Raw genomic sequence first — 12,229 nt, 5'->3', positions numbered from 1 at the left:
TTTGAGCCCATGCATTCGGTTGACATTAAGTTACTGTCTTGGTAGGTTCTTTTCCTACTCGCTATTGCTTCAGCACGCAGAGTCTCTGAGATGGCAATGTTAGCCTCCTTATCTAGTTTTTCATGCTGATAAGGCAGTTCTTCGCACTGGGTTGGGTTTTCTCCCTAAAGTTGTGTCTGATGGCAACATCAATCAGGAGATCGTGGTTCCTTCCTTATGTCCTAATCCTCCTTCGAAGGAACGATTTCCTCATAATTTGGTTGTGGTTCGGTCTTTGAAATTCTATCTTCAGGCTACGAGGGATTTTAGACAGACTTCGGCTTTGTTTGTTGTCTATTCTGGGAAGCGCAGAGGGCAAAAGGCTTCTTCCACTTCCCTATCTTTTTGGTTGAGGAGCATTATCCGCTTAGCATATGAGACAGCGGGACATAAGCCTCCTCAGAGGATTACGGCTCATTCAACTAGAGCTGTGGCTTCTTCTTGGGCCTTCAAGAATGAGGCCTCTATGGAGCAGATTTGTAGGGCGGGTACCTGGTCCTCCTTACATACTTTCTCAAAGTTTTACAAATTTGACGTTTTTGCTTCAGCTGAAGCATTTTTGGGAGAAAGGTTTTGCAAGCCGTGGTGCCCCCAGAATAGGGTCTGCCTCCTTTTTTACCCTCCTGTTTTCATTCAGTGTCCTCTAGAGCTTGGGTATATGCTTCCCACAAGTAAGGAATGAAGACGTGGACTCTCCTCATATTAAGATAGAAAACATAAATTATGATAATTACCAGATAATTTTCTTTCCATCTGTATGAGGAGAGTCCACAGCCCCCGCTCTTTTTTCTCCGTTGGGCGGACCTACATTTTTTTTTTTCTTCTGGCACTTGTTATATATACCCTGATATTTCTCTTACTGTTCCTTGTTCCCTCGGCAGAATGACTGGGGGATGAGGGGAGGGGGGGAGGTATTTAAGCCTTTGGCTGGGGTGTCTTTGCCTCCTCCTGGTGGCCAGGTTCTGTATTCCCACAAGTAAGGAATTAATCTGTTTACTCTCCTCATACAGATGGAAAGAAAATTATCTGGTAAGCATAATTTATGTTTTTTTAGTGATGGTAAATCCTAGTGTTTATTAAATGCTGGGATTTACCATTACTTTAAGGGCTTTTAAGCCCTGTAATAGCGCAGGTCACACTGAAAGCGGCGAGAGGCGCTATTACCAAATGCCTCACTCCAGAAGGCATTTGGCAACAGAGTGATTTGAACACTCTCAGCGAGAGCCACGTTATTTGATCCCTTAGAGAGAAAACGGTGTACATCAGCTGTCATTTAGAGGTTAAAGGGACACTAAACCCCCAAAAAATATTTCATGATTCAGATAGAGAATACAATTTTAAATAACATTCCAATTGACGTCTATTATCTAATTTGCTTCATTCTTAAGATATCCTTTGTTGAAGAAATAACAATGCACATGTATCAGCCAATCACACAAGGCATCTATGTGCATCTACCAATCAGCATCTACTGAGCATATCTAGATATGCTTTTCAGCAAAGAATATCAAGAGAATAAAGCAAATTAGATAATAGAAGTAAATTAGAAAGTTGTTTAAAATTGCATGCTCTTTCTAAACCATGAAAGAAAAAAATTGGGTTTCATGTCCCTTTAATCCCTTGACTGATTTATTTAGTGCACTGCTGTCTACTCTGGCAAATAATGGGTTAAAATATATTAAATCTGTAACACTAACATTTGCTTGAATAACTAAGTAAAAAAAACAAAAAAATGCTACCTATCATGTATTTTCACTCATAATTCACTTACATATCATGCTGCATGGCTCTCTGTTTTTCTTCCTCTTCGGTCGCTGCCTAAAAATTGAAGCAAAATAATTGTAGGTTATTCAACAAATGTGAATCACGTGTTACAATTCTGAACATACTGACTCAAAGCACTTAGCACATTTTCCAGCCACAGTTCTTTTTTGCTCTCCTTTTACTATTCATGGCTGAAGAAGTAACAGGCTAGATGAGCCAAATAGTGCACGTATCTAATAAATAAAACTGCCTAAAAAATCTTTTTGGATGATTGCAGAATGGGAACTAAATAAGTGTTGCTCTAAACTGTATATCCTGGTTAGGTGTTTTAACACTGTAGAGATCTGAACCAATCACCTTTGGAGATACTTAGGCAGCAGAACATTTTTTCTTTACATTTATGTAAAGGCTTTAAGGCTCTGTCAGTGTGGAACACAGTTCATAGCGAGGAATTGAGGGAGGGCCTTTTTGGCGCATTTTTCTCGAGTGCAGGGGCGGTCCTGTATGGCACTCCATGTGAACGGGTGTGGCCTCTGCAACTTCCTCTTTCTCGACCTGTGTTTGGAGGAGACAAAGGCTTTTTCTTGTAGACCGGGTCATAGGAGGTGGTGAGTGCCCCGGCCATTGGATATAAAGGTGCCATTTATTTTTTGATCAAGTCCGCAATAAAGGCGCAAGCTATGGAGGACTCTGATATGTTAGAGGATACTCCCTCTTTATTTAAACCCATTAACTGTGTATATTGTGAGGAGGTTCCAGTTGAGCCGCATATGCAACTCTGTTCCACATGCTTTGACAATATTGCCATTTCTAAAAAGAATAAGATATTTTGTATGACTGAGCTGTCCACCTCTGCGGGTTTGCCATCCCGCGAGGTGGGTTCCCTGCAATCATCTCTGATTACACAAGCAGTTCCCTAGGGCACTACTAATCCTCCTGCGGGAGGGGCACATTAGCCTCCAAACTTCGCTGATCAATTATAGACGGCCATTAATGCAATGCCTCGTCCTATTAAGCGGAAGGTACGGCACAGCTATACATCCCAGGGGTCGTCAACTACGTTGGATGTCTCTGACAGATTATCCGCTGAGGAGGACAACTCCGACTTATCGGAGGATGTCGCCTCTGGGTCAGAATTGGCTACGATTCTGGAGCATTTGCGCTTTCTGCTGAAAGAGGTGCTTGCTACGTTGGAGGTTCCGGAACTGAAACTACCGGAGAAACCTTCGATCCCTAAACTGGATAGGGTTTATGAGGACAGGGTAGTGCCCCAGGCCTTCCCGGTTCCAGTCAAAATGGCTAACATTATTAAGAATGATTGGGAGAAACTTGGTTCACCCATTTCCCCCTCTTCTTCTTTTAAAAAGCTTTTCCCCGTCCCAGACGGGTAGCTTGAACTGTGGGGAACCATCCCTAAGGTGGATGGTGTTATCTCCACGCTCGCTAAGAGAATGACTGTTCCGCTAGAGGATAGCTCTTTCAAGGAACCCATGGATAAAAAGATGGAGTCCATGTTGCGGAAGATGTTCCAACTTCAGGGGTTCGTTTTTCAACCGCCGCTGGCGGTCGCTGCGGTGGCTGGTGCGGCTACCTACTGGTGTGACGCTCTATCAGCAATTGTCGAGGTGGAGACTCCTCTCTATGAGATTTTAGAATGAATCAAGGCCTTAAGAGTGGCTCATTCATTCATTTGTGATGCTAACATGCAGATTATTCGCCTGAATGCTTAGACATCAGGGTTTTCTGTTTTAGCCCGCAAGGCTCTGTGGCTTAAGTCGTGGTCTGTTGACATGACTTCCAAGTCTCGTTTGCTTTCCCTCCCATTCAAGGGGAAAGTTTTGTTTTGTCTGGTCCTGGATTCTATCATATCTACAGTCACGGGTTGCAATGGTGCCTTCTTGCCTCAGGATAAGAAGGCTAAGCCTAAGGGATCTACTTTTTGTCCCTTTCGTGCGGACAAGTCTCAGCGCCAGCAGCCTGCCGCAAAGTCGGAGCATTCCAAGGGATCTTGGAAACCAGCTAACTCTTGGAACAAGGCCAAGCAGAGCAAGAAGTCCGCCGAATTAAGGTTGGCATGAAGGGGTGGCCCCCGGTCCGTCCTCGGACCATGTAGGGGCAGACTATCTCTGCAGAGGCTTGGAGAAGAGATGTTATAGACCCTTGGGTTCTGGAGGTCATTTCCCAGGGCTACAGGATAGGTTTCAAGTCTTATCCGCCCAGAGGCAGATTCCTCCTGTCAAACATATCTTCAAGACCAGAAAAGAGAGATGCCTTCCTGGGGTGTGTGAGGGATCTCTCATCTCTCTGGGTAATCGTCCCAGTCCCTCTGGCAGAAAGAGGTCTGGGGTATTTTTCATGGTCCCAAAGGAGGGCACGTTCCGTCCAATTCTGGACCTAAAGGCCCTAAACAAATTTTTGTCAGTCCCATCGTTCAAGATGGAGACAATCAGGTCAATTTTGCCTCTGGTTCAAGAAGGGCAATTCATGACGACTATAGACCTGAAGGACGCTTACCTTCATGTTCCAATCCACAAGGATCACTTCAGGTTTCTAAGGTTCGCCTTCCTGCACCAGCACTTTCAGTTTGTGGCACTTCCGTTTGGTCTGGCGACTGCCCCAAGAGTCTTCACAAAGGTTCTGGAAACTCTTCTCGCAGTAGCGAGAGCCAGAGGAATTGCAGTGGCTCCTTATCTGAACGATATCCTGGTTCAGGCTTCGTCCTACAGTCTTGCGGAGGATCACTCACAAAAAAAAGGATCACTTTTTTTTACCTGCAGCTAGACAGCAGCTGAATTATAACTTTTTACATAGAACTTACTCTGCTGAGCTGAGGAAATTGTGAGGTAAAATATCTTCCTTTTTTACATAGAGATGCTCAGGTGATATTTTCCTGTCAGCTTTTTACAGTTATACTGCATCAGTTTCGAGTGATTTAGCAAATGAGTATTATGTCCCTTTAATGGGAGGAGAGTCCACTGCTTTATTCATTACTTGTGGGAACAAATACCCAGTTGGATGTGGTTAGAGCGTTGAAGTTTTATCTTCAGGCCACGAAAGAGTTTAGAGGATCACTCGCAAGCTCTTCTCCTTCTTCTTTGGTCACACGGGTGGAAGATAAACGAAGGAAAGGGTTCATTGGTCCCCAGCAACAGGGTGGAATTTCTGGGTGCGATAATAGATTCTTCAGTTATGAAGATATTTTTGACAGATCAGAGACGTTGCAAGCTTGCGTCCAACTGTCTAGCTCTCCAGACATCTTCCAGGAAATCTGTGGCCAGATTTCGGCTTTATCCATACTGTTGCATAGGAAGCTTGCGGAGCTTCCTGACATTCAGTCCTTTGTTCAGGTTCTGGTTAGGATCAGACCTGTCTTCAGGGATCCGGCTCCTCCTTGGAGCTTAAACTTGGTCCTTAAGGTTTTGCAGAGGGCTCCGTTTGAGCCTATGCATGCTCCTGACATTAAGGTTCTTTCATGGAAAGTCCTGTTACTACTGGCTATTGCATCAGCACGCAGAGTTTCGGAGCTGGCGGCCTTTCAATGTAAACCTCCCTACTTGGTATTTCATGCCGATAAGGCTGTTTTTCGCACTGGATTGGGATTCCTTCCCAAGGTAGTGTCGAGTCGTAACATCAATCAGGAAATAGTGGTTCCTTCTTTGTATCCTAACCTTTCTTCTTCAAAGGAGAGGTTACTTCATAATTTGGATGTGGTTAGAGCATTGAAGTTTTATCTTCAGGCCACAAAAGAGTTTAGAGGATCACTCACAAGCTCTTCTCCTTCTTCTTTGGTCACACGGGTGGAAGATAAAAGAAGGAAAGGGTTCATTGGTCCCCAGCAACAGGGTGGAATTTCTGGGTACGATAATAGATTCTTCAGTTATGAAGATATTTTTGACAGATCAGAGACGTTGCAAGCTTGCGTCCAACTGTCTAGCTCTCCAGACATCTTCCAGGAAATCTGTGGCCAGGTGTATGGAAGTGATCGGGCTTATGGTATCCAGTATAAATGTCATTCCATTCGCCAGGTTTTATCTCAGGCCTCTTCAACTGTGCATGTTGAGACAGTGGAATGGCGATCATTCAGATCTTTCCCAACAGATATCTCTAGACAGTCCGGTAAGGGAGTCCCTATCTTGATGGACCCGACCGGGGCAGTTGTCTCAGGGGACATTATTTTTGAGACCATCCTGGGAGATTGTGACCACGGATGCGAGTCTATCAGGATGGGGAGCTGTTTTGGGGTGCCAAAAGGGCACAGGGCAGATGGACTCGTAGAGTCGAGTCTTCCTATAAATATTTTGGAACTTCGAGCGATATTTAAAGCTCTGAGGGTTTGGCCCCTTCTGGGGTCGTCCGGATTCATCAGATTCCAGTTGGACAACATTACCTCGGTGGCTTACATAAACCATCAGGGGGGGACAAGAAGCTCCCTAGCCATGAGGGAAGTATCTCAGATTCTGGAGTGGGCGGAGACTCACAATTGTTTGCTATCAGCTATCCACATTCCGGGTGTAGACAACTGGGAAGCTGATTTTCTGAGCAGACACACGTTTCATCCAGGGGATGTGGTTAGAGCATTGAAGTTTTATCTTCAGGCCACGAAAGAGTTTAGACAGACTTCGTCCTTATTTGTTGTGTATTCAGGGAAGCGCAGGGGGCAAATGGCCTCTACCACTTTTCTATCATTTTGGTTGAGGAGTATGATCCGTCTGGCATATGAGACAGCGGGACACAAGCCTCCTCAGAGCATTACGGCTCACTCGACTAGGGGCCGTTAAGAATGAGGCCTCTATGGAGCAGATTTGTAAGGCGGCCACTTGGTCTTCCTTACATACTTTTGGAAAGTTTTATAAATTTGACATTTTTGCTTCGGCGGAAGCAGCTTTTGGGAGAAAGGTTCTGCAGGCTGTGGTGCCCGCAGTATAGGGTCCGCCTCCTTTTACCCTCCCGTTTTTTTCATTCAGTGTCCTCTAGAGCTTGGGTATTTGTTCCCACAAGTAATGAATGAAGCAGTGGACTCTCCTCCCATTAAAGGGACATAATACTCATTTGCTAAATCACTTGAAACTGATGCAGTATAACTGTAAAAAGCTGACAGGAAAATATCACCTGAGCATCTCTATGTAAAAAAGGAAGATATTTTACCTCACAATTTCCTCAGCTCAGCAGAGTAAGTTCTATGTAAAAAGTTATAATTCAGCTGCTGTCTAGCTGCAGGTAAAAAAAAACTGAAGAAATAAACAGTAGCCAATCAACATCAACAGTGCTGAGGTCATGAACTCTTTTACTGTGATCTCATGAGATTTCACTTAACTCTCATGAGATTTCATAGTAAACTTCCTTAAACTGAATAGGGGAAATAGCATGAGTGCACAAGGCTCAATCCCTTAGCTGTCCCGGGACAGACATACTGATTTGCTGCTTAGAAGTCCTTTCCAATGGGATGTGAATACTTAGGACATTTTGAGGTAAAATAGCTTTCTTTTTTACATAGAGATGTTCAGGTGATATTTTCTAGTCAGCTTTTTACAGCTATGCTGCATCACTTACTAGTGTTTCCACATTTGGGTATCATGGCCCTTTAAGATGGAAAATATCAATTATGCTTACCTGATCATTTAATTTCCATCGATGGGAGGAGAGTCCACTGCACCCGCCCGTTTCTCCGGTGGGCGGACCTTAAATTTTATTTTATTCTTCTGGCACTTTATACCCTGATATTTCTCCTACTGTTCCTTGTTTCCTTGGCAGAATTACTGGGGGATGAGGGGAGTGGGGAGGGGCTGGGGTGTCTTTGCCTCCCCCTGGTGGCCAGGTTCTTAATTCCCACAAGTAATGAATGAAGCAGTGGACTCTCCTCCCATCGAAGGAAATGAAATTATCAGGTAAGCATAATTTTATGTTTTTGTATTTTGCAATATTATACTTGATGTCATAGTACTGTGTAATATATCAGAGCTTTATAACTTTATGAAAATGATAAAACTGTGCACGCTCTTTGAATCATTAAACTTTATTTTAACTTTCCAATCCCTTTAACTGCTTTGGTAATCAAAATCTATGCAATTGTACTTGCACATTAGATTCATGTTATTTTCCACATTTTAATTTCCTGACATATTGCAACATGGGATTTTTCTGAGAACAGCATATTTTCTTGACTGTAACAATTAAATTGTTACATGTTTGAGTTGGATGACATGAAGAAAAGTCTTGACTGGCCAGAGGGCAACAATTTGATGATGTTTTGAGGTTGTAAAAAATATTGATGTGGCTTTTGCCACTAAATCATTTGCATCTCTTTAATATGATTTTGTTGACAAATACCATAATGTCCCTTTGGAAAAATGATTCTGCATTGAATATTGACCTATTTTTTTTATACATGTCCCATCCTGTGGTTATATGACATGCCTGGGTATTATGGGTAAATCATGATTCTCTCTCATCCTTTGCCAGTGGTGAAGACTATTAAGTAGCCTAGAGCCATGTAAACTGTGCCCGGCCATCTAACAGCTTGCAACTGTCTATAATGTTCTTAAATCCTTTCATTTGTATTTCTGCTAATGGAATAGCCGTTAATACTTGACTTTATTTTAGGCTATGAAATACAGTTATTAATTTTTATTTATTGAAATGTAGACTTTGCAGTATTTCGATCCCATTTGCCTCTATTTAAGTCTGTAAGCAATTATATATATATAATTACTGCATGACACGCACATTTAGAAAGCCTTGGGCTTTGTAATGGGTAATTCTTATTTACAGGAAACTTAAAGGGACAGAATTTGTATTGTTTAAAAACAGATAATCCCTTTATTACCCATTCCCCAGTTTTGCATAACCAACACTGTTATAATAATATGCTTTTTACTTCTGTGATTACCTTGTATCTAAGCCTCTGCAGACTGCCCCCTTATTTCAGTTCTTTTGACAGACTTGCATTTTAGGCAATCAGTGCCTCTCATAAGTAACGCCACGGGCGCGAGCACAATTTTATCTATATGGCACACATGAACTAACACTGTTGAGCTATAAAAAAATGTAAAAAACCATTCAGAACAGAGGCAGCCTTCAAGGGCTTAGAAATTAGCATTCCTAGGTATAGCTTTTAACTAAGAATACCAAGAGAACAAAGCAAGTTTGATGATAAAAGTAAATTGGACATGTGTTTAAAATTACATGACAGTTAAGTCAAAATTATACTTTCAGGATTAAGATAGAGCATGTAGTTTTAAACAACTTTCCAATGTACTTTTATTATCTAATGTGCTCTGTTCTGTAGGTATCCTTTCTTGAAAAGTATACGTAGGCTGACTCAGAAGCAGCAGTGCACTACTGGGAGATAGCTGCTACTTTGGTGGCTGTACATATGGGCCTTTAGTCATTGGCTCACCCAATTTCTTAGTAGTGCATTACTGATCCTTTTACAAAGGATACTAGGCAAATTAATCAAATTTGATAATAGATCTAAATTGGAAGGTTATTTAAATGTGAATGCTCTTTCTGAATCATGAAATACATATTTTGGGTTTTATGTCCCTTTAACTGACTGCTGGAATGATTCTGGTACTTATAATTTTGGGAATTGTTTACCTGTAGTATTTTAACTGTTAAATGAGCAATGGACAAATGCGATTCTTTAAATGCATAGTATAAAAATAAAATGTCACTTGCAATAATATCCTCCTGGCACTAAAAGATACTTAAAGGGACATGCAACCCATGCTATTTTAAACAACTTTCCAATTTACTTCTGTTATATCATGTGTTTTGTTCTCGTAGCATTATTTGTTGAAAAGGATACCTAGGTAGGCTCAGGAGTTGCTGACTGGTGGCTGCACATATTTGCCTCATGTTATTGACTCACCCTGTGCATTCAGCTAGCTCCCAGTAGTGCATTGTTGCTTCTTCAGCAAAGGATATCACAATAATGAAGTAAATTAGATAATAGAAGTAAATTGAAAAGTTGTTTAAAATTGTATGCTCTAATTAAATCATTAAAGGGTAATTATCCCTTAAAAGATCAGTGAACACCTTGAGATTTTTATATAATTTTTTATTATTATTTGCTCTGCCCCTCTTTCATGTAATTTAGCTCTGGAAATTGTGGATTTTCTCCTTCCCATAGCTGCACATACACACTACAGACTTATCATGGCTAACCCTGCTACATACATGTCCCTAATTGGCTTTAACTGATAGCAACGTTAAAACAATTCACTTTATACTAACATAATGATTGTGGCTCGCCTTGTCTGCCCAGACACCAGCCCTAATTGGCTCCTCCAAATAAGGCAAGGGGTGGGTGGAGTTTTCATTAAATAATTTGTCTTAAAACTAGACTTAGCTGATGTGTTATTCTATAGCAAAGTAGCATAAATGTCTTGTAATTACACAGTTGTTACTGTCCCTTTAAATATTATAATGAATTAGATCATGTCCTCTTTAAAATGTTCTGCCCTTTTAATGTTGGTCCACAAATAGCCACTGCAACTAAGATGGTCCAATAAACTTATTATGGACTGTACCATTTCACTTGTTACAATTTCTTGGGTAATTCTATCATTTCTATCATGTATGTGACTTTTCAGATGGAAGACTGGTTTTAGTTAATGGTTACACTTGCTTTTCATTTAAAAGAGAATGCTTATAAAAATGCATACCACGCCATTGCATTGTAATTAATTGACCATGCAATATGCATTTTTCATAAGCGTCTCTGTGTACCCCGTCTTTGTGTTCAGCTCTCACATAAGACATTCTTACCTTGATCTTGCCGGGCACCATGGTGAGAATTAGCAGAGCAGCAATGCACACGAAAGTCACTGAAATCCTGGAATGTATCAATGCTAGTGGTCAGGGAAGAGGCCTCTGTATTATCAAACTCTTATTCTAAGCATTTTATCCCCTTTAATGTGTTCACATTGATCTATTATACCTGCTGGAGTGAGTTAAATTGTGTTCAAATAGCTAATTTACCTTTAGTTTGTCATTTGAAACAGCTGCTTTTGCTATTTAAAACCATCACCTATACTGAACATATAAGTAATTACATTTTCTCTATAGAATGACTATATAAACAAGAGCCATCGGGGACGATTTATCAAACAGTCAATCGGCCCCAATGCATCTGTTTCCGCCTGAGCCTTCAGGCTTGCTGGAAACAGGAGTTAAGAAGCAGCGGTCTTAAGGCCGTTGCTCCTTAACTCATACGCCTCCTCTGAGGCGGCGGACAGGAATCCGCTCGATCGTGCACGATCGGGTTGATTGACACCCCCTGCTAGCTGGCCACTAATCTGCAGGGGGCGGCATTGCACAAGCGGTTCACCAGAACTGCGTACACTGTTGATATTCAGCGATGTCTGGTGGACACAATCCGCTACAGCGTATCATGTCCGCCAGACATTGATAAATCGGCCCATCATCTGTAATCATCCTTCCAGTGGGAGAGATAGGCACTAAATATGTTTATTTTCAATTGTTCTCTATAGTATTGACTTTTGTTTATACAGACAAGAGATAAGATAAGGAGGCATTTGTGTAGAGATATAGATATGATAAAGATGTCTGTTCTTCCTGCAAGATCAGCCCATTTAAATGGGTTGTGGTTTCAATGAGCATAGTCAGCTATTTCATATACAAAAATATAACTAAGAAAGCAAGTTCCCATACATTTTATACTTTGTAGCTGGTATAACAAGTCATTGGAAACACATTGAGGGGAGACTAATTCTACTGTACACTGTCCCTTTAACTATTAAATTCCAACTTTTTGCAATTAAAGGGACATTAAATTAAAAATGTTCTAAAATTTTTAATTATGCATAGTTAAGAAAAAATGTAATGTACTGTACTTTCAATTACTTTGTAAGTTTTTATTGTAAAAAAAAAACCCCTTTGTACACAGGTAGTCTGTACTGAATTCTTCAGGATTAAGAACGCTGACCCTACAGATTCCTTAAAGGGACATGAAATCAAAATCGTTTTCTTCATGATTCAGGTAGAGCATACACTTTTAAACAGCTTTCCAATGTACTTCTATAATCTATTTTGCTTCCTTCCTTTGGCATTCTTTGCTGAAAATCATACCTAGGTAGGTTCAAAAGCAACAGTACACTACTGGTAGCTAGATTCATTGTGATTGGTGCTGCACATATGTACCCCTTGTCATTGGCTCACTCATTATGTTCAGCTAGCTCTCAGTAGTGCATTGCTGCTACTTTAACAAATGATACCAAGAGAATGATGTAATTTGGAAAGTTATTTAATCATTAAATCATAAAATAAAACTTTTGAGATTCATGTCCATTTAATCAATGCAGGAGTTAATTTATATCTGTCCCTAATTGGCCACAGGCACATCAAATTTGATGAAGAATACTAAAGATGTTTTTAAAGGGGTATGCCCCTGGACTGTAAAAAA

General features: G+C 41.0%; 2 protein-coding genes across 2 annotated transcripts in view; one reads left to right on the top strand and one right to left on the bottom strand.

Annotated features, from left to right (window-relative positions):
* LOC128639908 (uncharacterized) overlaps positions 1 to 12,229 on the bottom strand; it is a 205,391-nt gene that overhangs the window by 10,462 nt on the left and 182,700 nt on the right. The window contains exons 2-3 of the mRNA XM_053692164.1: positions 10,573 to 10,639; positions 1,811 to 1,857 (exon numbers count right to left, since the gene is read on the bottom strand). Of these exons, the coding sequence (XP_053548139.1) occupies positions 1,811 to 1,857; positions 10,573 to 10,639 (114 nt within the window). The remainder of the gene's footprint in view (positions 1 to 1,810; positions 1,858 to 10,572; positions 10,640 to 12,229) is intronic.
* The window catches only part of CALY (calcyon neuron specific vesicular protein), a 98,418-nt gene continuing 93,440 nt past the window's right edge, over positions 7,252 to 12,229 (top strand). Inside the window, exon 1 of the mRNA XM_053692167.1 lies at positions 7,252 to 7,271. The gene's annotated coding sequence lies outside the window, so the exon portion shown is untranslated. The remainder of the gene's footprint in view (positions 7,272 to 12,229) is intronic.

Source organism: Bombina bombina, chromosome 9 (assembly GCF_027579735.1).
Source record: "Bombina bombina isolate aBomBom1 chromosome 9, aBomBom1.pri, whole genome shotgun sequence".
Lineage (NCBI taxonomy): Eukaryota > Metazoa > Chordata > Amphibia > Anura > Bombinatoridae > Bombina > Bombina bombina.
Note: the sequence above shows the minus strand (reverse complement) of the source record. Positions and strands in the feature narration are given on the sequence as shown.